The sequence below is a fragment of the Elephas maximus genome, chromosome 8 (assembly GCF_024166365.1).
Source record: "Elephas maximus indicus isolate mEleMax1 chromosome 8, mEleMax1 primary haplotype, whole genome shotgun sequence".
In the NCBI taxonomy this organism is placed as follows: domain Eukaryota; kingdom Metazoa; phylum Chordata; class Mammalia; order Proboscidea; family Elephantidae; genus Elephas; species Elephas maximus.
The window spans coordinates 113,547,329-113,574,444 of record NC_064826.1 but is presented as its reverse complement, the minus strand read 5'-3'; the positions used below and the strand labels follow the sequence as shown (position 1 = coordinate 113,574,444).

At 35.0% G+C, this 27,116-nt stretch overlaps 1 protein-coding gene across 3 annotated transcripts in view; it reads right to left on the bottom strand.

Moving 5' to 3' along the window:
• Positions 1 to 27,116, bottom strand: part of ZPBP (zona pellucida binding protein) — a 191,562-nt gene that overhangs the window by 116,002 nt on the left and 48,444 nt on the right. For all 3 annotated transcript variants that reach the window (XM_049893820.1, XM_049893821.1, XM_049893822.1), the window contains 2 exons: positions 18,660 to 18,878; positions 7,978 to 8,054 (listed from right to left, as the gene is read on the bottom strand). In XM_049893820.1, coding sequence (XP_049749777.1) covers positions 7,978 to 8,054; positions 18,660 to 18,878 — 296 coding nt within the window. The remainder of the gene's footprint in view (positions 1 to 7,977; positions 8,055 to 18,659; positions 18,879 to 27,116) is intronic.

The window sequence follows — 27,116 nt, the reverse complement described above, 5'->3', positions numbered from 1 at the left end:
AAAAAAAAAGCAGAATAGACACAGAGACACGCACACAGGGAGAAAAGAGATGACATGTGAGGGCCCGTCTATAAAAAAGTATGCCAAGGATCACCAAAAGACATCAGAAACTAGAGATACAGTTGAGACCCTCATTTGAACTTTTGCCTCCAGATACATGCCAACTACATCACAATTAAATTTCTAAAAACTAAAGATAAGAAAAAAATATTGAAAGCAGCCATGGAGAAATGACATATTACCTATTAGGAAATGACAATTCAAATAACAGTAAATTTCTAAACTGAAACAACAGAGGCAAGAACAAATTCCATATCTGGAAAAATTGAACGAGATATAAAAACATTCTCAGAAGAAGGAGTCCTAGCTAGAAGACCCAGCCTTAAAGACTGACTAAAGCAAGTTCTTCAAACAGAAAGCGAATAAATAATAAAAGAAGAAACCTTGAAGCATTGTGATGGAAGAAAGGACAACACATAGAGGAGAAACATGGGTACAGACAATACGCTACACCTTGTTGCATGAGTTTCATAAATGATATTTAATGATTGAAACAAAAATTATAACACTATCATATACTTAAAAAAATATTTAAAGTAGGGAAGGTAAAGGGTCCTAAACAGATATGAGGTTTCCATCCTTCAAACAAAGTGGAAACATGTTGATGCTAGAAGATGGTTAAAGCTATGTATGCATATTACAATACTGAGAGTAACAACTAAGAAAATGATACAAAGGAATACATTCAAAACACTACAAAAAAAATCAATAGAAATTCTAAAAACTGCTAAAAAACGATTATGTAAGCCCACTGGAAGGCAAGAAAGGAAAAACAGAACGAGAACCAGAAAAAAATCTGAAGACAAATAATAAGATGTCAGACAGAAATGCTAATATATCAGCAATTATGTTTAAGTAAATGGCCTAAATATACCAACTAAAGAGAGACATTGAAAGAATGGATTAAAACAAATAAACAACAAAAACTCTACACTGATTACAAGAAATTAACTTCAAATTTAACAGTACAGGTAGATTGACAATTAAAATGATGGCAAAAGACATATCATATGTAAATATTAATAAAAACTAGGGGTGTCAACATTAATATCTGATAAAATTATATTTTACATCAAAGAAAATTATTAAAAACAAAGAGGGATATCACATAATGATAAAATAATCAACAAGGAATACATAAAGCAAAAACTGACAGAGCTGAAACAGAAATAGAAAATTTCATAATTATACTTGAGACTTGAACACCATCCCTCTCAGGAACTGATAGAACTATTACATAGAATATCAGCAAATTAAAGAAGATCCAATAATCGCAAACAATAGAATATAAGTGATATGGAGGACACTCCACCCAACAACAGAATACACATTTTTTTCAAGCATCCATTGAATATTTACTAAGATAGACCATCTCCTGTGCCATAAAACAAACCTCAACAAATTTTAAATAACTGAAATTAAACAGAGTGTGTTCTCTAGCAATAAAGGATGCAAGCTAGAAATAAATAGCAGAAAGGGAAGAGGAAACTCTCTAAATACGTGGAAATTAAACAACACCATTCAAAGTGATCTATCGGTCACGGAGGAAGACCCACAGAAAAATGAAAAATGCATAAAACTGAATGGAACTGAAGGGAGGACATATCAAAACATGTGGGGTAAAGCTAAAGCAGTGAAAATTACACCACATATACTTCCACTAGATTAAGAAGAATCCAAAACAATAACCTAAGTTCCTACTTCAAGCAGCTATAAAACAAGAGCAAAATAAACACAAAGCAAGAAAAAGAAAGATGATAATAAAGATAAGAGCAAAGATCAATGAAATTTAAAATAGAAAACCAAGAAAGAAAACTCAATGAAGCAAAAGCTGGTTCTTCAAAAATAATAAAATTGATAAAGGTCTAGCAAGACTAAAAAAATAAGGAGAATACACATACACAAATATCAACTATGAAAAACCTTACACTCATAAATTTGCAAATTTAGAATGGGCCAATTCCTCAAACATCACAAACTATAAAAACTCACTTATAATTAAAATAAAGATAGAGTAGTATAACCATAAAAAGAATCAAATATGTAATTTAAAATCTCCCAAAAAGTAAATCTCCAGACCCAAATGGTTTCAATAGAGAATTCTCAGTTAAAAGAACTGACACCAATTTTACATAATCTCTTCCATAAAATAAAAGAGTTAACACTTCCCAACTTATTTTATGAATCCAGTATTACTTAGATACCAAAACCAAACAATACAAAAGAGAAAACTACACACCAATAACTCTCATGAACTTAGATGTAAAGTTTCTCAACAAAATATCAGCAAATTGAAACCAATAATGTATAGAGTTATACACCCTAACCAAACAGGATTTATTAAAGCTATAAAGCCTGGTTCAACATTCTAAAATCAATGTAATTCATCATACTAACAAATCAAAGAAGTAAAATTATGATTTTAACAATTGACAGAGAAAAGCCTTTGATGAAATCCAAAATCCACTCATGATAAAAATATTACTAAGTTAATATTACAGAGGAGTCCCCTCAAATTGATAAAATACATCTACAAAAATCTATAGCTAACATAATAATGACGCAAGGCTGACTGACTGCTTTGCTCATAGTATCAGGTACAAGGCAAGGATGTCACTCTTTCACTACATTTATTCAACAATGTATAGGACATTCTAGCCACTGCAATAAGGCAAGAAAAATAAACAAAGAGACAGATGACACGATCGTCTATGTTGAAAATCTCAAGGAATCTACCTAAAAACAAACAACTAACCTCCTAGAATTAATGAGTTCAGCAAGTTCTCAGGAGACAAGATCAACAAACAAAAATGAATTCCATTTCTACATACTAACAATGAACATGAAGAAGACCAAATTAAAACATTATTATTTAAAATTGCTCCAAAGAAGATGAAATACTTAAGTATAAACTTACCAAAACACACACAGCATCTGTAGACTGAAATTTACAAAATGCTGTTAAGAGAAATCTGACAATATCTAAGATGTAGGGGCATACCATGTCCATGGATTGGGAGAATCAACATAATAAAAATGTAAATTATCTTTAAATCTATATTCAAGTTCAACATAATCGTTATCAAAATCCAAGCAAGATTTTTTTGCAGACACAGAGAAGCTTATTCTAAAATTTATATAGAAATGGACAGACATTAAAATAGGTAAAAAACAATCATGACAAAAGAAGAATACAGTGAATGAATTAAATCTACCCATTGTTACCCAGGTACCCAGTGCCGATGAGTTGATTTCGACTCATAGTGACCCTACAGGACAGAGTAGAGCTGCCCCAGAGAGTTTCCAAGGAGCGCCTGGCGGATTCGAACTGCCAACACTTTGGTTAGCAGCCGTAGCACTTAACCACCATGCCACCAAAGTTTCCAGCCTTATTAAATAGCTAGTCAAGAAAGTGTGATATTGGTGGAGGCATAGACAGCTAGATCAATGGATCAGAATAGAGAGCCCAGAAATATACCCACACAAAAATGTTCAGGTGATGTTTAACAAAGGTGCAACAGCAATTCAGTGGACGAACGGTAGCCTTTGCAAAAAATGGTGCTGAAGTAATTGGACATTCAAAGGCAAAAATCAACCAAACAATAAAAATTTCACCTAAACAGCATAACTTATACAAAAATTAACTCAAAAATGACCACAGACTGCAATGAATACTGTAAAACTATAAAACTTGTAGGAAAAAAAAACAAAGGAGATCATCAAGATCTAGGGCTATGCACAAGATTCTTAGATTTAACACCAAAAACATGATCCACAAAAGGACAAATTGATATACTTGGTATAATCCAACTTAAAATCTTTTTATCTGTGAACCTATGAGAAGACAATAAAAAGCTGGAATCTAGGAGAAATTCTTTACAAGTTACATATCTGACAAAAGACTTGCATCTAGAATACATAAAGAACTCTTCAAACTCAACAATAAAAAAAAAAAAATTATCCAGTTTGGAAATGGGCAAAAATCATTAACAGACCTTTTGTAAAAAATTACATAAAGGTGGCAAAGCATATGAAAAGACGTTCAAAATCACTAGTCATCAACAAAATGCAAATTAAAACCATAATGAGATATCACCACAAGTGTATAAGAATGGCTAAATTAAAAAATAGTGACAACACCAAATGCTGACAGAAATGTGGAGAAACTAGTCACACATATATTGCTAGTGGGAATATAAAATGGTAGAGCCACTAAGGAAAACATTTGGACATAATTTTTATTGAAAACTTGCCCATAAAGAAAGCTTCAGGATCAGGTATTTTCACTGGTGAGTTCTTCAAACATTCAAAGAAAAAATATGCCAATCATAACATTTATTTCACAAAATGTAAGAAAATACTTACCAACTCATTTTATGAGGCCAGCAGAACCCACATATCAAAATCTTATCAAGACATTACAAAAAATGAAAATAATATGCAATATAACTCCTGAACAGATACAAAAATTATTAACAAAATATTATAAAATGTACTACATCTTTTTTCTTAAAATCAGAAAAAGTATTTAACAAAATTTAATGCCCATTAGTGATATAATCTTTCAGTAAGCTAAGAATAGGAGAGAACTTCTTTGTTTTGATAAAAGGTATCTATGAAATTGTAGAGCTAACATCATACTTAATGGTGAAAGACTGCTTTCTCCCTAAAATCAGGAATAAGACAAGAATTTTGCTCTCACTACATCTTTTCAACATTACACTGTAAGTTCTATCCGTTGCAATAAGACAAAGAAATAAAAGATATAAAAATCAGGTAGAAAGAAGTAAAACTGACTGTATGTGCAGATAACATGATGGTTTACATAGAAGATCCTAAGTAATCTATAAAACAACTACTTATAACTAATAAGTGAATTTATCAAAGTGTCAGGATACATGGTTAATACATAAACATATCCGGAAAATGAAGCAACTGGCAAATGAATTTTTTTAATTCCATTTACAATAGTACCAAAAATGCAAAATACTTAGGAATAAGTTTAACAAACAAAAGACATACAAAACTTTTACACACAAAACTGAAAAATACTGCTGATTAAAAAAAAAAAAAAAAAACTACATGGAGTTCTTTATTTACACTTTTTTTATTTTGAGGTACAATTAGTTAATGCATTTCATTAACTAATTAAAAACTCTAGTTAATGATAAATATGCTGACGTATTTCTCTAAAATGCATCAAAAATAAGATGGGTTGATGGATGGATAAAAGGATGGATGGCTGAATAGACATGATAAAGCAACCATACAGAAATGCTAATGGTTTGATCTAGTTGATGGGAATATGAGTGTTCACTGTAAAATTCTTTGACTTTACCTTTGAGATTTTTCATAATAAAATGTTGGAAAAAAGTAAGCTAAGTTTGCTAAGCTTTGAATGAAATGGTAATTTAAACACAGTTTGCCATAAAAAATACAGATATAGTATGAGGTAACACAGCTGGCAAAAGAATGTTTATATAGCAAAGATGGAAGGTAGTAGCTCATAAAAGAGAAAAAAAATAATAAAAGTGACAACACTTTATACCGAAAAAAAAAAAAAAAAGTAATAAAGGACATAAAGCACTCTGGCTCCCTCATTAGATCAGCCTAGAAATCATTTGGTTGTACTTTGTCTGCAATCAGAAGTCATATGTAACAACCTAATACACTGGATTTGAGGTAAAGAATTAAAACAAAACAAACAACAAAAAAATAGGCCTAGAACATATTATTGTTTCCAGACAAGAAGGGTTTCAGAGTTATTGGGGGTAATGCTAAAACCAACAATTTAGGACAAATTTAGAAAAATTTAAAAAGTCAGTAAACACAAATCAATGAACAAGTTAACTGTAGAAGAAAAAAGTCTAAGAGACCATAAATAATCAAAAAACAAAAAGAGAACTAAATAGAAGACACAATTTTTTGATGACTGATACTGAAAATGTTCCTTGGTCAATTAAATCTTGTGAGCCATATAGTTTTAACACCTACTTTGGTAATCCTAAGAGATAAACAGAAATATTAAAACCAATTAGATACTCTTTTTAAATGCAGTGAAGTATATCTGTCAGGCCTCCAGAATTTAAGTCATGTAAAAATCAAACTAAAAAGACAGCAAATTATCACATATGTAGATACGGAATAAAACAATGCAGAACTGAACTGCATGCTGCTCAAGGGAGTCAAAATGTAGCTCCTGTACAAAGAGTCATCATGCTTGAAAAAGTGATTCAGCAAACTAGATACAAACATTTACAGAAAAAATAAAATCAACTTCAAGAGAACATAAAAGTCTAGCATTGGCTTAATAAATCATGTAATTCGACTTAAATAAACCAACTATTAATGTTAGTATCTTTCTGAAGGCCACATCTGAAAAGCTAACTAAGGGTACTACCTTGCCAGTAAAAAGAAAATGTTGCATCTAAAAAAAAATTTACATATTTGGATCAAATCTTAGAAAAGCCAGGTATGTTATCATTAAGCCAAATATGTCAAAGTAAATTGGACTTAGTTTGGGAGGTATTTTGGTTACTTAATATTTGTGTAAACCAAAGAACTGTAAAGCCATTCCTATTTCACCACCAAAAAATTATACCAGCTCAGGGTCCACGACCATTTAAAAGTTTAAATATTCCACACTCTTGACAGAAAGCTAAAAAGTATATTAGGTAATAACTGAATACTGATTAGCACCAAATGAAAAAAGAAACCCATTGCCGTTGAGTTGATTTCGACTCACAGAGACCCTATGATTAGCACAGTACTTGTTAATTAAGAAATGAGAAAATAAATTTAACATTGATTTCTCTCTATTCTTAGTGACCTCAAACTTAAGTCCCATTTAAAGAGTAAAGACAAAATCTATCCTAGGGAAGCCCTAAGGAAAATATTTCAATGGAAACACCTGATAGTATACAGACTGATGACTTAAGGTGTATTTAGGAGGCTTAAAAAAAAAATAAACCTTGCTGTCCAGTCGATGCCAGCTCATAGCCACCCTGAAAGAAACAATCTCCCTGTCAATTTCCCTGCTCCAAAATAATGAACGTTGACCTCAGTGTGCCATGTTTATCTATACCCATGAAATGAAATTTTCACAACCATTGTAATGTAAATAAATTTATATTCCAAATATTTAAAAATATGTTTCATAAAGTTTATACTGTCAGCAGAGTAATTAGGCATGGGAAATATTGCCATAAATTTACTGAGCATGAAAAATGTGTTAAGTATAATGTAAAAGAGAGAACTATACTAAATATTGCTACTGGGAATGATAAACCATCTTAAACACAGGATGCTGGGTATAGGCAATATACAAAGAGTTAATAAACATCATATTTCAAATTTGTATATTTTTTATGATGGATAACAGTAACATGGATGGAATTCTGATTAACCAAAACCAAAACAAAACAAAAATCCCATTGCCCTGGAGTCAATTCTGGCTCATAGCGACCCTAAGGACACAATACAACTGCCCGCTAGGGTTTCCAAGGAGCAACTGGTCGATTTGAGCTGCCACCCTTTTTTGGTTAGGAGCCATAGCTCACCATAGCTCTCAACCACTGTGCTACCTGGGTTCCAAGAATTCTGATTAACATAATAATTATAGGAATTATAATTTAAGTATCAAAACCAAATAAGGCCAAATAAATGGAAAAACCATCCTTCTTCATATAACCACTTCCAATATTTTTTATGCATAAGCCAAATTTCAAAGTAGTTTATAGAAAATACCTGTTCTACTAATTTCTTATCACTTATTATTGGGTGATCTGTATTACTGAACTCTCTAAATGTCCCCCATGTGTTTTATATGGTGTTTCATAAATAGCTAAGATGCTTACTTACACACTGAGCATGTTCATTCAACTTTTTTTTCTCTTTTTCCAGCCTCACATAACATACCTTAGAAAGTCTTTTGGAAGATTCACAATTAGGATCTTTACATGGCTTGGGTCCTTTTTCAGTGTCTAGAGATGAAACTGAGAAAATATATTATATTTTATCATGGATCTAAAGTACTGAATCATGATATTTACATTGGCTTTTTGAAATATAAAACAAATCATTTGTCTTGTATTTCTCTTTCATTAAAAAATTAAGCCATTTCCTAATGTCAAGTCTCTCTTTTCAGGTACAAACCTAAGCCAAAGATTTATTTTACATAAATCAGGAAAACCTCACACTTACAGTGCACTTAAGAATTAATCAACTGTCTTGATAATTGACATTTGACTGTTGCTCTTTTGTATTTAGGTCTCTAAATTCCCAAACTCATTTTTAATGATAAAAGTTATTTTCAACCTTTATAATATATACGTATATTATGTATCATGTGTGTGCATATGTGCAGGTTTTCATTCAACATTCCATTAACTCTATCTGAATACACAGTATTATTTGACAAACTAAATTCTTAATCTCTCACAACAAATTGATGGAGATAAGAAAAATTATAATAAAAATCCTGGCAACGTGCTGAGGTTGGACTGTGGTAGTAGCCATGGTAACTGAAATAACAGAGATATTCATGCATGCATGGATGAATACATGTATTCATTTATTCAACAGTAACTGAGTGCCTACTATGTGCCAGGCATTATTCAAAGTGTTTGGGATATATAACTGAACAAAATCCCTGCCTTTTTGGATATTATTTTCTAATGTGGGGATAAGCAACAACTATATAGTATGATAAAGTGATACTAGATCAAGAAGAAAACAGAGAGAAAGCAGAGGAAGAAGGACTGGAATTGTGAGATGGTGACAGGATTGCAATTTTAAATCAGACAATTTTAAGTAACATTTGAGTAAAATAACAAAGAAAGTCTGAGAGTTTCCTATGTGATCAGACAATATAAAGTCTCTGAGGAGGAAACAAATACAGCATACTAGAAAGACGGCAAGGAGGCAAGCATGGCTAGAGTAGAATAAGCAAAGGGAATGAAAGAGGCAACATGAGGTAATATTGTGTAGGATACCATAAAGGACTTTGGTTTATATTATGAGCAGAAGATAGTTGTTGTAAGACTGTTAAAAGAGGAACACCATGAAAGAGGAGCATGACAGATTACATTATTAACCTCTATGCATCTTCACCTCCATGCATCCATATCCTTATCATGGCTTCAACTTGGACACTGTGTATTTTCTCACCCCATGACTTTGGGTTTGGCCATGTGACTTGCCAATGGCACATGGACAGAAGTGACAACATACTAGTTCTGAGTGTAGATCTTAATGGGTTTCCTCTTGTCTTCTTATGCTTCCCTTATCTCCATAAGCATACTTTCCTCTAAGTGGCTACTGCCAATTCAGCCCTGGCTTTAGAATAAAAACACATGGAGCACAGACACACAGCTAGGCACCCACAACTTGACAGAGTTACCTAGCTGAGCCAGCCTAACCCCACCAGTCCACAGATCCATAAAAATAAGTATTTTGTTTTAATGTTAGAGGTGGTTTGTTCAGCAACATTTTTTTGTGTTAGAAAGAAGAAATTAAGAAAAAAAAAAGAAACTATGGCAGCAATCCAGTCAGAGACTCTGGTGGCTTAAATCAAGGTATTAACAAAGGAGATGGTAGACTCTCATTATATTTTGAAAGTAAAGTGTAATTCTGAAGATTTCTTGAGAGACTGGTTATGGAATGTGTGAATGTCAAGGATGACTCCAAAGTGTTTGCCCTCAGCAATCAGAAGAATAGAGTTAGATCAACTAGATGTTTAAGATCGAGGATGCAGCAGTATTTTTGCGGGGAAGGACGGGAGGAGGATGATCACATAGACGTTCAGTTTTGAATACTGTCCAACGTTAAACTTCAGAGAAGAGGTGAAATGTCTAATGTTAAACTTCAGAAAAGATGAGGAACAAAGAAAACTGAGAAGGAGAAATATCAAGGCATTACTATGTGCTTGAAGTCAGGTAAAAAAAATCACAAAGGAAGTGGAGTAAACTCTTCAAAAGCTGGTTATAAGTAAGATGAGGACTGAAAAGTGACCACTGGATTTAGCAATGTAGAAATGACTAATGCCTTTGGGAGATCACAGGAGAGAGGCTATCAAACTATCAATACATAAGTTCAATGAGGGAATAAGAAACAGAAGATGACTTAAGTGGTGTCCATTAATTAATCTTTGTAAATAATAGCATCCATCTTATTACCACATGGCTCAACAGGCTTCAGTTATTCCCTTATATCTTTACAGATAAATGAAAAATAATCAGATTTCTAGGCCTAGGTTAATAAACTGATAAACTTAGGCAAATTACTCAGTCTTTCCATAAGACTATCACTCTATACTCTGTAAAACAAGGGGTTGAATGAAATGATTCTTGTCCTTCCTTTCCACCGTGAGAATCCAGTTGAAAACATAAATATTTTAGCCTAACAAGCAAGGCTCTCTAAAATATAGCTGCAAGAAATCTTGACAATTTTGCCTTCTCCAACTTCTCTCTCTATATCCTACTCATTGAGTCATTCTAGACTGTCTGCCAAATACACCCTACTACAAAACTTTAAGTTGTCCCTTTTGCATAAATATTTCAGCAACTTCCGTCATTAAGAGTACCTTTCAGAATCCCAACCATTTCTAATGGTTCTTCTTATTAGTCGTTTTCATAGTCTTAGGACCCACGGTGCACTTGGCATCTTTTCCATAGTATTTACATGACCTGTTCTATTGTTATTTGGATATGTTATTCTTACTAGAATATGACTTTGTTTGAAGAAAGATTCTTACTCTATATTACCAATATTTGCCCAATCTGCTTTGTAAAATGTGTTTGATGAATATTAGTTGATCTAAAGATCATACAACTGACCACACAAGCACACTTTCTCCTCACTTATCAACTATCTTGTTAGCTGCCATTGTGACTCTGTGGCAATAGTGAAAAATCTACTACATATTTTGTGCATTGATGGTGTACATTTGGCAGTAACAAACACAGAGGTGTGAGGTGAGAGTAATACTAGCTCTGATGGTTCAGGTTATATGTCAGCTTGGATGGGCCATGAATCTCAGTGGTTTAGCAGTTATGTAGTGATGTAATCATTGTCCATACTATGATCTGATACGGTCATCCTCCATTTTTGCGTAACACCGATTTTGCATACAGACCTGGTCTTTGGAACCTAACCATATCAATAAGTAAGGAGATGGAGTATTAATATACACGAAGTACAACTCCTGGAAAATTGAGAAAAAAAATTTTTTTTTTTTACTTTACCTTACCAAAACAGGATATATTGTAAAACTTCAATTTGCCAACTAGTGGTATTATAAGGTATTATAAAATTGTGTGATAACACATACAGGACTGTACAATCCATCCCAGCGCTGGCATAAAATTATATTGAACAGTTAATCTGAGGCAGAATTTCAATTAGGGCTGCAGATTTGGGAAAAAATGAGTTTTATTTATGTTTTATTGTTCTTTTAAATCCTCTTAAAACGAGGCTGTCATAATCCAGGCCCAGTAACATTTACACCTCTAAAATTATGTTTAAAAAATACACATTGGATGACAAAACGCACTGTGGCAAAGTTGCAGCAAAATGCAGTCACACCTTTGAAATGCTATGCACTGAAGGTATACTTTTTTAAAGTACTACCCATAAAGTAATTGATAGGATAGTAGACTCATGTATGAAACTACAATAACATGATTATGATGGTGGATCATCATTGTGCTGCACAGTTTTTTGTTTTGTTTTGTTTTGCTTTTGACCCTTATAAAGGCTTAATGCAAAATTTTAAAAAATGTTAAAATTATCTACTATTCATGAAACTAAAGCAAAACCACAACACAAAATCAACGGAAACAAAGGATCTTTCAAATGTATCATTTCAGAATGGGTATAAAAAAATTATACTCAAATAACACTATTTGGCTCAAAGGCACTATTTGGGTTCAAATCCAGTACTTATGGTGATAATAGCCATAGGCAATATATTCCTCCTCAGTTTTGCAAACTGCGTGACATTCACGCTCTCTCAATCAGCTTCTGAGAGAGCTTTAACTCTTCCCAAGTTTCTATTTTCTATTTCATGCCCTCTTTTTTTTTAGCTTAGCTAGCTAACCTCATGCTGTATGAAACTACCGAGCCCTCTGAATTTTTCTACAAGATTAAAAAAGAAATAAAACAATAGAAGGGACTTGAGTGTCAGTGCTGGAGTAGAGAACTCCATGAGTTTGTTCCTCTACAGAAACACTCTTCTCTGCCAAAAAAAAAGAACAAAAAGTGTCAAATTCAACTTTGTCAGAATTCTAGAAAGTAGTCTATGGTTTAAAGCAACCAAGCAAATGCCAAAAAAATAGAAATATGACTTAAACCTTGTGTTTAATTACTGTCAAACCATTAGCTGACCAGAAGTTAAAGGATCTGAGGCTTCAGAGACCAGACACAACAAAGAATACAGCTCTTACAAAAATAGTTTGGGGAAGTCAGTAAACAAACTACTACAATCCACACAAGCAAAAATGAACACTAAGGTGGGGAAAGAAACAATTTTCAAAGTAACCATGTTACGATAATCAAAACGTCCATTTGGGAATACAAAAAATTATAAGGCATGAAAAATGAACAAGAAACTATGGCCCATTCACAGGGGAAAATGAAAAGAACAGAAACTGTCTCTTAGGAAGCACAGATATTGGCTTTATTAGAAAAGACTATAAGTCTAATTTAAAAAGATTGAACACCTGTCTGAAATAGGCACAAAGAGCTAAAGGAAACCACAAAAAACTAAAAGAAATTAGGAAAACAATATCTCAACAACAACAACAAAAAAACCAAACTCGTTGCTGCCAAGTTGATTCTGACTCAAAGCACCTGTATAGGACAGAGTAAAACTGCCCCACAGGGTTTCCAAGGAGCAGATGGTGGATTAGAATTGCTGACCTTTTGGTTAGCAGCTACATTCTTAACCACTGAGCCACCAGGTTTTTTCAGGGTTCCTCTAAAAATAGAGAATATCAGTAAACAGTAATAAATTATAAAAAGGAACCAAACAGAAGTTACAGAGCTAAAAATTACAGTAATGAAAATAAAAAATTCGTTAGAGATTGTCAAATGCATATTTAAGCAGACACAAGGAAAAATGGAAAACACAGAGAGGATCATTGAAGATTTGCTGACAGAAAACTTCCCTAATATCATGAAAGAAGAAGAGTTGACCATCTAAGAACCTCAATGAACCCCATATAGGATGGACCCCAAAAGAAAGTCACCAAGACATATAATCACACTCGCAAAAACCAAAGACAATGAAAAAATCACGAGAGCAGCTCAAGGAAAATAAAAAGTCACATACAAAGAGGGAACAGTAAGACTAAGCTCTGATTACTTGGCAGAAACCATGTGGGCAAGAAGGCAATGGGATGATGACATACATAAAACCATGAAAGAAAAAGATTGCCAACCAAGAATAATATACCCTGAAAAACTCTCATTCAATTACGATGGCAAAATTAAGACATTTCCAGAGAAACAGAAATTAAGGGAATTTGTAAAAAACAAAACAAACTTACAAGAATTATTAAAGGGAGTCCTTTGGTTAAATATTAAAGGGAGTCCTTTGGTTAAAGAATCAACAACAGCAGACAACAACCTGAATCTAGGACACAGGACAGCATCAGCCAAATACCAACCTAGGTAATGAACTCTCAAGGATAAAATAAAACTAAAAGACTTACAAAAAGTAACCAGAGTTGTCAATCTGTAAATAACAACATCAGGACAATAAAAGGGAGACTAAACAGTGTAGGTATAAAAAAACCCAGTGCCATCAAGTAGATTCCGACTCATAGCGACCCTATAGGACAGAGTAGAACTGCCCCATAGAGTTTCCAAGGAGCGCTTGGTGGATTTGAACTGCCGACCCCTTGGTTAGCAGCCATAGCACTTAACCACTACGCCACCAGGGTTTCCAGTGTAGTACAGAACTTTCAATTGGAGAGGAAGTCAAGGCAATATCAAGTAATAAAAGGCTGGTTCAAACTTAGGAAGACAGAGGTAAATTTCAAGGTAATCATAAAGAAAGTTAACAAACCTACTCATCAAAATAAAGAAGAAAAACAAAGTCTCAGTAAACACAAAATCTACAAAAACAAAAGAAACAAAAAAAATACACAAATAAAAGAAATTCAGCACAGAAGAGTAAGAGAAATAAAGAAAACATCAGCATGACACACAAAAAAAGCACTACAAAATGACATTAACAAACTCACACCTACCGATAATAACACTAAACAAAAATGGCTTAAATGCACCCATAAAGAGAGAGAGAGTGACAGAATGAATTAAAGGAAAAAAAAAAAAACCGGACCCATCAATATGCTATCTACAAGAGATCCCTTTAGAAGCGAAGACATAAATATATAAAAAATCAAAAGATGGAAAAAATATATCAAGCAAATAGCAACCAAAAAAGAGGACTGGCAACACTAATCTCAGATAAAATTGACTTTAAGACAAAATTCACCATAAAAGACAAGGAAGGACATTATATAATATTAAAGGGAAGATCCACCATGATAACATAACCATAATAAACATCTATGTAGCCAATGACAGGGCTCCAAAATACATAAAACAAACTCTTAACACCATTGAAAGGAGAAACTGACAGTTTCACAATAATAGTAGGAGACTTCAACACAACGCTCTCGGTAAACGACAAAACATCTAGAAAGAAACTCAACAAAGATACAAAAGATCTAAAGGTCATAATCAACCAACTGGACCTCAAAGACATGTAAAGAACACTCCACCGAACAGCAGTGAAGTATACACTCTTTTCCAATGCACATGGAACATTCTCCAGAATAGACCACACCTTAGGCCACAAAGCAACATTCAACAAAATCCAAAGCATGAAGATAATACAAAGCATCACCTATGATCACAACACCATAAAAGTAGAAATTAATAACAGGAAGAGCAAGGAAAAAAAAATGAAAACGGAAACTAAACACCCTGCTTAAAAAACCACTGGGTGACAGAAGAAATCAAAGATGGAATCAAAAAACTCCTAGGATCAAACTAGAATGAAAACACATCATACCAAAACCTTTGAGAGGCAACAGAGGCAGTGTTTCAAGGTCAACTTATAGTGATACATGCATACATCAAAAAGAAGAAAGGGACAAAATCAAAATGTTAGCTTCACAACTTGAACAAATAGAGAACAGCAAAAGCTACCAGAAGAAAGGAAATAATAAATATTAGACCAGAAATAAAATAGAGAAGAGAAAAACAATACAAAGAATCAACAAAACCAAAAATTAGTTCTTTGAAAAGATTAACAAAATCAACAAACCACTGGCCAAACTGATAAAAGAAAAACCATGATAAGATGCAAATAACCCAAATAAGAAATGAAATGGGGGACATTACAACAGACCCAACTTAAATAAAAAGGATCATAACGGAGTACGATGAAAACTACACTCCAACAAAAATTTGGAAACCTAGAAGAAATGGACAAATTTCTAGAAACACACTACCTACCCAAACTAACACAAACTGAGGTAGAAAATCTGAATCTGACCCACAGCAAGAGACTGAAAAGGTAATAAAATAAGAATAAAAATAAACTCCCAAGAAAAAAAAAGTCCTGGCCCAGATGGCTTCATGGAGAATTCTACCATTCAGAGAAGAGCTCACACTGGTACTACTCAAAATAATTCAGAACACAGAAAAAGAAGGGATACTTCTGAACGCATTCTTTCAAGCCAGCATCACCCTGATACCAAAACCAGGCAAAGAAACCACATACAGGAACAAAAAAATTACAGACCAATATCTCTCATGAATATAGATGCAAAAATTCTCAACAAAATTCTAGCCAATAGAATTCAGCATCATATCAAAAAAAAAAAATTATACACCACAACCAAGTGAATTCATACCAAGCATGCAAGGATAGTTCAGCATTATAAAATCAATCAATGTAATCCACCACATAAATAGAACAAAAGAATCACATGACCATTTCGATAGATGCAGAAAAGGCACTTGATAAACTCCAATATGCATTCCTGATAAAACTCTCAATAAAATAGAATAGAAGGGAAATTTCTTGACATAATAATGGGCATCTATACAAAACCACCAGCTTACATCATTCTCAACAGAGAGAAGCTAAAAACATTCCCCCTGAGAACAGGAATATAACAAGGATGCCTTTTAGCATCACTCCTATTTAACACTGTACTGGAATTCCTAGCTACAAAAGTAAGGCAAGAAAAAGAAATAAAGGATATACAAATTGGTAAGGAAAAGTAAAACTATCCTTATTCACAGATGATATGATACTATACATAGAGAACCCAAAAGACTCCACAAAAATATTACTGTAACTAATAGAGTCAGCAGAGTGGCAGGATATAAAATAAACATACAAAATTCGGTTGGATTCCTATACACCAATAAAGAGAACTATAAAAAAGAAATGAGGAAAGCAATACCAGTTATAACACCCCCTAAGGAAACAAACAAAAAAAATACTTAGAAATAAATTTAACCAGGTAGGTAAAAGATCTATACAAGGAAAATTACAAAACACTACTGCAAGAAATCAAAAGAGATCTACGTAAATAAACGTACCACGCTCACGGATAGGAAAACCCAACATTGTAAAAATGTCAGTTCTACCAAAAAGAATCCAAAGATGCAACCCAAATATCACCAGTTGATAAACAGATAAACAAATATAGTTTATCCATACACCAAATATTATTCAGCTATAAAAATGAATGAAATGAAGATGAATGCTCCAATATGGATGGATCTCAAAACATGCTAAGTGAAAGAAGCCAAACATAAAAGGTTACACATTCTACAATTCTATTCTATATGTAACTATCCAGAATATGTAAATCCACAGAGACAGAAAGCCATGACTTCTACGCGCAATGAGAGAGTAGGGAGTAACTGCTTAATAGTCATGGGTTTCCATTTGAGAGTGACAGAAATGCATTGGAACTAGATAAATATAATGGTTGCACAACACTGTGAATGTACTAAATGCCACTGACTTGCACACTGTAAAACGGTTAATTTTATGTTATGTGACTTTCACTTTCAATAAAAAAAAAAAAGAAAGAACAGCATAAAAAGAAGAAGAAAGAAGGGAAGAGTGTGAGGGTGGGAGAACAGAGGAAAGGAAGAAATAATTGAATGATACCATTATTCAACAAATAAACACAGGAATTGTTAGGGACTTAAGTTTAGCTGGAATTCCACAAAATTTAAAATCCGCTCTAGCATAATTATGAAAAAAGGTAATCCTCAGCTTACGTTATAAGAAATAAAGAAAAGAAACCAAAGACAGACGGTAACAGCAGGAAATGGAGTTGCTCATATGTGGAGGAGATGCAGAGATGACTTAGGAGGAGCTGCAGAGCCACATACAAACTACCTAAAACAAACTCGATGTGTCCTATCTCCATCCACATCCCTACCATAGGAAAAAAATTTTTTTTTCCGCACTCATGGGTTGAAGTACACTTCTCAGGTTTCCTAAGGAATCTCACACCTAGTAAAAAGGACCAAGGTACAAAAACTCCATAACTCCTACGAATGTTAATAGTGGGTCTTTGGAGAGCTTAAGAAAAAGTCAGTCTTTCTCTGCTAATTTGTCTCAGGGCCTAAAGAAAAACTCTAGTGATTTCCTGGAAAAGAGAAAAGTAGTAAGAAAGATAAAAAGCAGTAAAAATAGGGTTCAAATTCTCCTGTTCTTTTCCGTTAAAGCGTCATGCCTCTCAATTGTGCTCTCTAAAGATTCAGTCCTAGGAGGCTCAAAATAGAGAATGAAAAATCAGAAAAATGGGTACATTAAAAAAAAAAAAACACTGATAGATAATCAAGGAAAAAGGAAAAAAGCAAAACAATAGCATTTGAGATGAAAAGAAAATGGAGTCCTATTGCCACTGGAACTCTTTAAAAACACATGGGATAGCTACTCCTAAGTGCTCATTCATAAATAGACCATTTATAAATCTGAAGTCTCTAGATTTATTTTTCAGAATATATTGGACCTCCACTCTGGATTAAGAGGACAAGCACACAAAGTTGTTAGAACAGTCCTCCTGTTCCATCCATTATACTGACCTATCTTATAATAGCATCCTTTTACAAATTAAATCTGTATAGCTAAATATCATGATTTAAAAAAATAAAAATCCATTGCCATTGGGTCGATTCCTGACTCATACGACCCTATAGGGCAGAGCAGAACTGCCACATAGAGTTTGCAAGGTGTACCCAGTGGATTCGAACTGCCAACCTTTTGGTTAGCAGCTGTAGCTCTCAACCACTACACCACCAGGGCTTCCAATTTCATGATGTTCTTTATAATAAATTCTAGTCTACAGTAAATTTTAGCAACATAATTATGTGATATAGCAAACTTTTCACTAAGTATATGAATCAGCAGAGTTTTATTTGGGGGCTAATCAAAGTAGGGAACATGAAAAATTCAGATTTATAGTATTTATATACTAAAAAATGCTGTTGGTAATTCACAATGTATCTGTCTGTCCTCAATTTGTCTTCCTCAGAGAATTGGACATGCTTACCTGAAAATGTAAAGAACAATTCATTTTGCAAACCAGCTCTTTGCATTTTAACACGATGGCATTCTGATTTAAGTAAGGAAATTTCACATGAAAGGTCAAGAACCAATTTGCTTAAAATTTGAAGAAGCTTCTTCTCAAAAGAAATATTATAGATGCTATTGCAGGGAGCTGCATGATATCGAGCTGTGAACTGGTAATAATAATGAGGCTCACGATAAGCTGTAAAAAATAAAGAAAAATACAAACATGGTTATTTAAGCAACTCAAATATCCACTGCAATCATTCAAGAGAAATCATTGTTTGGAATTAAATTCATAATACACGATTTTATTTTTTTTTTATATTTATTTTTATTAAACACTCATCTAGCACTAAGTGACAAATATTACATAGGCACTTGATGAATATTAGTTAATTTGAATCTCCAATCATTTAAAATTGGTATTTTTTTTTTATTGTATTTTAGATGAAGGTTTACAGAGCAAACTACTTTCTCATTAAACAGTTAGTACATATATTGTTTTATGACATTGGTTAACAACTCCACGACACGACAACACTCTCCCTTCTGGACCTTGGGTTGCCTACTATCAGCTTTCCTGTCCCCTCCTGCCTTCTAGTCCTTGTCCCTGGGCCAGTGTGCCCCTTTAGTCTCCCTTTTGTTTCAATAATAAAATAGGCATGTCTAATCTTTGGCTGAAATGTGACCCTCAGGACTGAATTCACTACTGAGCTAAAAAGGTGTCCAGGGCCATACTCCAAAGGTTTCTCCAGTTTCTCTCAGGCCAGTAAGTCTGGTCTTTTTTTGTGAGCTAGAATTTTGTTCTACATTTTTCTCCAGCTCTGTCCGGGACCCTCTATTGTGATCCCTGTCAGAGCAGTCAGTGGTGGTAGCTGGACACCATCTCATCGTACTGAACTCAGTCTAGTGGAGGCCGTGGCAGATGTAGTCCGTTAGTCCTTTGGACTAATCTTTCCCTTGTGTCTAGTTTTCTTCCTTTTCCCTTGTTCCTGAAGGGTTGAGACCAGTTAAGTATCTCAGATGGCCACTCACAGGCTTTTAAGACCCCAGATGTTACTCACCAAAGTAGAATGTAGAACATTTTCTTTATAAACTATGTTATGTCAATTGAGCTATATGCTCCCTCAGACCACGGTTCCCACAACCCTCAGCCCAGCAATTCAGTCCCTCAGAGTTTGGATGTATCTATGGAGCTTCCATGACCTTGCTTTATACAAGTAGTGCTAGCTTCTCCAGTATTATGTACTGTCTGACCCTTCACCAAAGTTACCACTTATCTACCCTTTCCCTCCCTTGTAACCATCAAAGATTGTTTCTTTTTGTATGTAAACCTTTTCATGAGTTTTTACAGTAGTGCTCTCATACAATATTTGTCCTTTTGTGATTGACTTATTTCAGTCAGTGTAATGCCCTCCAGATTCATCCACATTATGAGATGCTTCACAGATTCATCATTGTTCTTTATCATTGCGTAATACTCCATTGTGTGTATGTACCATAGTTTGTTTATCCATTCATCTATTGATGGCCATAGGTTGTTTCCACTTTTTGCTATTGTGAACAATGCTGCAACGAACATGGATATGCATATGTTGAAAGTAAAGACTACTTCCCTAGGAGTGGGATTGTTGGACCATATGGTATTTCTATTTCTAGCTTTCTAAGGACATGTCATACCGTTTTGCAAAATGATTCTACCATTTTGCATTCCCACCAGCACTGCATAAGAGTTCCAATCTCCCCAGCGCCTCTCCAACCTTTGTTATCTCCTGTCTTTTTGATTCATGCCAGTACTACTGGGGTGATATGGTATCTCATTGTGGTTTTGATTTGCATTTCTCTAAGGACTAGTGATTGTGAGCATTTCCTCATGTGTCTGTTGGCTGCCTGAATGTCTTCTCTGGTGAAGTATCTGCTCATTTCCTTTGACCATTTTTAAATTGGATTATTTGTCTTTTTGTTGTAGAGGTGCCGGATTTTCCTATAGATTTTAGAGATTAGACCTTTGTCTGATTTGTAATAGCCAAAATTTTTTTCCCAGTCTATAGGTTCTCTTTTCACTCTTTTGTGAAGTCTTTTGATGAGCATAAGTATTTAATTTTTAGAAGATCCCAGTTATCTAGCTTATCTGGAGTTTGTGTGTTGTTGGTTATGGTTTGTATCCTGTTAATGTCTTGTAGCAGGGCCTCTGGTATTAATCCTATTTTTTTCTCCTCTGATCTTTATAGTTTTTGGCTTTTATTTAGGTCTTTGATCCATTTCTAATTAGTTTTTGTGTACGGTGTGAGGTATGGGTCCTGTTACTTTTTTTTGCAGATGGACATCCAGTTTTGCCAGAACTATTTGTTAAAAAGACTGTCTTTTCCCCATTTGATGAACTTTAGGCCCTTGTTGAAGATCAGGAGACGACAGGTGGATGGATTTACATCTGGGTTCTCAATTCTGTTCCATTGGTCAATATATCTGTCATTGTACCAGTACCAGGCTGTTTTGGCTACAGAAGCTGTATAGTAGGTTCCGAGGTCAGGTAGTATGTGTCCTCCTACTTTATTCTTCTAATAGTGCTTTACTTATCCAGGGCTTCTTCCATTTCCATATAAAGTTAATGATTAATTTTTCTAACTCTTTAAAGAATGTTGTTGGTATTTGGATCAGGATTGTAATGTATTTGTGAATTGCTTTGGGGAGAATTGTCATTTTCACAATGTTGTGTCTACCTATCCATGAGCATGGTATGTTTTTCCATTTATGTAGATTTCTTTTGGTTTCTTGTAGTAGTGTTTTGTAGTTTTCCTTGTATAGGTCTTTTACATCCCTGGTTAGATTTATTCCTAAGTATTTTATTTTTTTAGGGGCTATTATAAATGGTATTGTTTTCCTGATTTCCTTTTCTTCATTCTCTTTATTGGTGTATAGCAACCCAGCTGATTTTTTTATCTTTATCTTGTATCCTACTACTCTGCTGAATCTTTCCATTAGTTCTGGTAGTTTTCTTGTGAAGTCTTTTGTGTTTTCTATGTATAGTATCATATCTGCAAATACGGACAATTTAACTTCTTCATTACCAATTTGGATACCCTTTATTTCTTTTTCTGGCCACACTGCTCTAGCTAGAACTACAGCACAATGTTAAATAGGAGTGATGATAGAGGACATCCTTGTCTTGTTTTCCTGTTTTCAGCCTCTCTCCAGCAAGAATAATGTTGGTGATTTGTTTTGCATAGATGCCCTTTATTATGTTGAGAAATTTCCCTTCTATGCCTTAAAACTGGTATTATTTTTATATCCACTATGAGGATACTGAAGGACACAGGGTTGTGTCTCATGCCCAAGCCTCCCAATATCAGAACTAAGATTCCAACCCAGGCAGCCTGGTTCCAGAGTCTGTGCTTATTTTATGCTACCTCCAACTTCAGTTTAAAGATTCATTTGAGAAGAAATTAAGGTCATACAATTACCAATGATAGTTTTTACATTCTAATAAATGTAAAATTAGTTTTATGGAGTTCCAGTTTAATATTTGGAATTGAGGCAATGTATTTTTTTTTTGCTTGTCCATTCCAAAATCTCACTGAAATGACACAAGAAATATAAAAATTAATATCTAAGTACACAACCACACCAGAAATACAAGAAACGCATCTTCAAAGAAGAGAACTCTATTCCCACTTCTGCTCCTCCCCACAGGTTCCTAACCACCCACACCAAGAGGAAAGCTCCCCCACTCATGCTGAAAGGAAGCCTGCCACTGTTCACTTTCCTATCCCCACCCATTTAAACCAAATTTAAGTGCCTGTGCTCCAGAGCTTACTATTGATTCTGTATTCAAAGATACACCAGACAGCCTCTAAATACTGAGGAAACCTTGATCATTTTCATTTATGGACATGAGTAAAAACCACACAACCCCTCAATGTGGGGGAAATTCGAGAGCATTAAAGAGAAGCAAAAAAGTGAGAAAAACGGGTCTAAAAGAAACAGTTAATGTAGACAGCATTAAATGTATTTTAAATTCTAAATAGTAAAGACAGAAAATATATACATAAAATAACTACAAAGCTATTACAGAAATTATTTGTAAATATGAAAAGTGTTCTCAAAAAATGAAAAACATTGCAAACATAAATACAGAAAATTTTAAACAGTTAACTGAAATGGTGAATAAAAAAGACTAGAAATCTAATTATGTGTTTGAAAACAAAGTAACAGAATTTTCAGGGAGGACAGATCAAAAATACATTTGAAATTCTGTTCTGTATTCTTTCTCTTTTGATCAGGATTCTTCTATATGATCCTTCATTAAAATGTTTGGTAATGTTATCTGGGCACCATTCATTTATTCTGGTCTCATAGCAAAGGAGGCAGTTGTCCATGGAGGCATTTAGTCACATATTTCATATCCTCCTCCTATTCCTGACTCTCCTTCTTCCTCTGTTGCTCCAGATGAATCTCTCTTCCAACTGTCTTGCCTTGAATGGCTGCTTGCAAGGTTTTAAGACCCCAGGCACTACGCAAGAAACTAGGAGGTAGAACAGAAGCACTAAACACGTTATTAGGCCAATTAACGAGGATGTCCTTGACACCATGACCCTAAACCTCCACACCAAGGAACCACGTCCCATGAGGCTTTTCACGGTACATAAGTAGTATCAGCCCCCATGTGTCTGCCAGTTTGTCATACTGGGGGGCTTGTGTGTTGCTGTGATGCTGGAAGCTATGCCATTGGTATTCAGATACCAACAGGGTTACCCATGGCAGACAGCTTTCAGCTGAGATTCCAGGCTAAGACAGACTAAGAAGAAGGATCCAGCAGTCTACTTCTGAAAAGAATTAGCCAGTGAAAACTTTATGAGTAGCAGCAGAACACTGTCTGACACAGAGCCGGAAGATGAGCCCCTCAGGTTGGAAGTCACTCAAAAGATGACTGCAAAAGAGCTTCCTCCTCAAAGTAGAGTCAACCTGAATCACATGGATGGACTCAAGCTTTTGGGACCTTCATTTGCTGATGTGGCACGACTCAAAATGAGAAGGAACAGCTGCAAACATCCATTAATAATCAGAATTTGGAATGTATGAAGTATGAATCTAGGAAAATTGGAAATCATCAGAAACGAAATGGAAGGCATAAGCATCAATATCCCAGGCATTAGTGAGCTGAAATAGACTGGTATTGGCCATTTTGAATCAGAAAGTCATATGATCCACTGTGCTGGGAATGACAACTTGAAGAGGAATGGCATTGCACTCATTGTCAAAAAGAGCATTTCAAACTCTATCCTGAAATACAATGCTGTCAGGGATAGCATAATCCACACGCCTACAAGGAAGACCAGTTAATACGACTATTATTCAAATTTACACACCAACCACTAGGGCGAAAGATGAAGAAATTAAAGATTTTTACCAGCTTCTGCAGTGTGAAATTGATTGAACATGCAATCAGGATGCACTGATAATTACTGGTGATCGGAATGCAAAAAGTTGGAAACAACAAGGATCTATAGTTGGAAAATATGGCCTTGGTGACAGACATCATGCTGGAGACCACATGACAGAATTTTGCAAGACCAACGACATCTTCATTGCAAATACCTTTTTTCACCAACATAAATGGCAACTATACACATGGACCTCACCAGATGGAATACACAAGAATCAAACTGACTACATCTGTGGAAAGGCACGAAGGAAAAGCTCAATATCATCAGTCAGAACAAGGCCAGGGGCTGACTGTGGAACAGACCATCAATTGCTCTATGCATGTTCAAGCTGAAACTGAAGAAAATTAGAACAAGTCCACAAGGGCCAAAGTATGGCCTTGAGTATATCCTGCCTGAATTTAAAGACCATCTCAAAAACAGATTTGATGAATGGAACACTGATGACCAAGGACCCAATGAGTTGTAGAATGACATCAAGGACATCACACATGAAGAACGAGGTCATTAAAAAGACAGGAAAGAAAGTAAAGACCAAAATGGATGTCAGAAGAGACTCTGAAACTTGCTCTTGAATGTTGAGTAGCTAAAGCAAAAGAAAGAAATGATGAAGTAAAAGAAATGAACAGAAGATTTCATAGAGCGGATCGAGAAGACAAAGTAAACTAGTATAGTCACATGTACAAAATGGAGATAGAAAACCAAAAGGCAATAAAATGCTTAGCATTTCTCAAGCTGAAAGAACTGAAGAAAAAACTCAAGCTTCAAGTTGCAATAGTGAAGGATTCCATGAAGAAAATATTATATGACACAGAAAGCATCAAAAGAAGGTGGAAGGAAAACACAGAGTCATCATACCAAAAAGAATTGGTTGACATTCAGACATTTCAAGACGTATCATATGATCAGGAGCCAATGGTACTGCAGGAAGAAGTCCCAGCTGCACTGAAGGCATTGGCAAAAAACAAGCCCCCAAGAATTGACAGAATATGAATTGCGATGTTTCAACAAACAGATGCAGCACTGGAAGCACTCACTCATCTATGCCAAGAAATCTGGACGATAGCTACCTGGCCAACTGACTGGAAGAGATCCATATTTACGCTTATTCCCAAGAGAGGTGAGCCTACCGAATGCAGCAATTATCAAACAATATCACACACAAGTAAAATTTTGCTGAAGCTTATTCAAAAGCTGCTGCAGCAGTATAGCAACAGAGGACTGCCAGAAATTCAGGCCAGATTCAGAAGAGGACATGGAACCAGGGGATATCACTGCTGATGTGAGATGGATCCTGGCTGAAAGCAGAGAAGGCCAGAAAGATGTTAACCTATGTTTTATTGACTATGCAAAGGCATCTGACTGTGTTGATGATAATAAATTATGGATAACATTGTGAAGAATGGGAATTCCAGACCACTTAATGGTGCTCATGAGGAACCTGTACATAGATCAAGAGGCAGCTGTTCAAACAGAACAAGGGGATACTGTGTGGTTTAAACTCAGGAAAGGTGTGCCCCAGGGGTCTATACTTTCACCATACCTATTCAATCTGTATGCTGAGCAAATAATCCACAAGGCTGGACTGTATGAAGAAGAGGGCATCAGGATTGGAGGAAGACTCATTAACAACCTGTGTTATGCAGATGACACAACACTGCTTGCTGAAAGTGAAGAGAACTTGAAGCACTTACTGATGAAGATCAAAGACCAGAGCTCTCAGTATGGATTACACCTGAACATAAAGAAAACAAAAATCCTCACAAGTGGACCAATAAGCCACATCATGATAAACAGAGAAAAGGCTGAAGTTGTCAAGGATTTCATTTTACTTGGATCCACAATCAACGCCCACGGAAGAAGCAGTCAAGAAATCAAAAGACGCATTGCATCGGGCAAATCTGCTACGAAAGCCCTCTTTAAAATGTAGAAAAGCAAAGATGTCACCTTGAAGACTAAGGTGCGCCTGACTCAAGCCGTGATATTTTCAATCGTATCATATGAATGCAAAAGCTGGACAATGAATAAAGAAGACCGAAGAAGAACTGGCACCTTTGAATTGTGGTGTTGGTGAAGAATATTGAATATACCATGGACTGCCAAAGAACGAACAAATCTGTCTTGGAAGAAGTACAACCAGAATGCTCCTTATTAGCAAGGAGGGTGAGCCTATTTCTTACATACTCTGGACATGTTATTAGGAGGGATCAGTCCCTGGAGAAAGACATCATGCTTGGTAAAGTACAGGGTCAGTGGAAAAGAGGAAGACCCTCACAATGAAATGGATTCACACAGTGGCTGCAACAATGGGCTCAAGCGTAATGACTGTTGGCATGGTGCAAGACTGGGTAGTGTTTCCTTCTGTAGTATACAGGGTCACTATGAGTCAGAACCAACTCAACGGCACCTAACGACAAGCAGAATCAGTAGCGACTATTTTTTTTTGCCATTGGTGTAAATATATCTATCACACAACTTTTACCAATTCAAATTTTTACAGGTGCACAACTTATTGACAGGAATTATAATAATCTGCCGTGCGACCATATCCTTAATACGATTCTTACATCACTGTTACCCCCTTTTCCCCTCCCTCCCATACTCGGTAACCACTAATTTCAAATTCTATTGACTCTAGGCTTTCTGGAGCCATGGAGCCTGGGTGAGCCCCTGAAACTACTGCCCTGAGAGATTCTTTAAACTTTAAACCAAAAATATCTGCCTTGAGCCTTACGTTCTTCTAAGAACTATCTGCATGGGATCAAAGTGACAACTGCAACTGAAAAGACAGGAGCCTAAGCAGACAGTGAGTTTAAGTTAATGTGGGAGAAGCAACTCAGAAATGGAGGGTGAGAATGGTTGCACAACTCAAAGAACGTAATCAATGCCACTGAATTGTACATGTAGTGACTGTTGGATTTGTGTATGTTTTGCTGTGTATACTCCTAACAGCAACAACAAAATTTTAAAAAGTAAAATAAAAAAACAAAGCACAG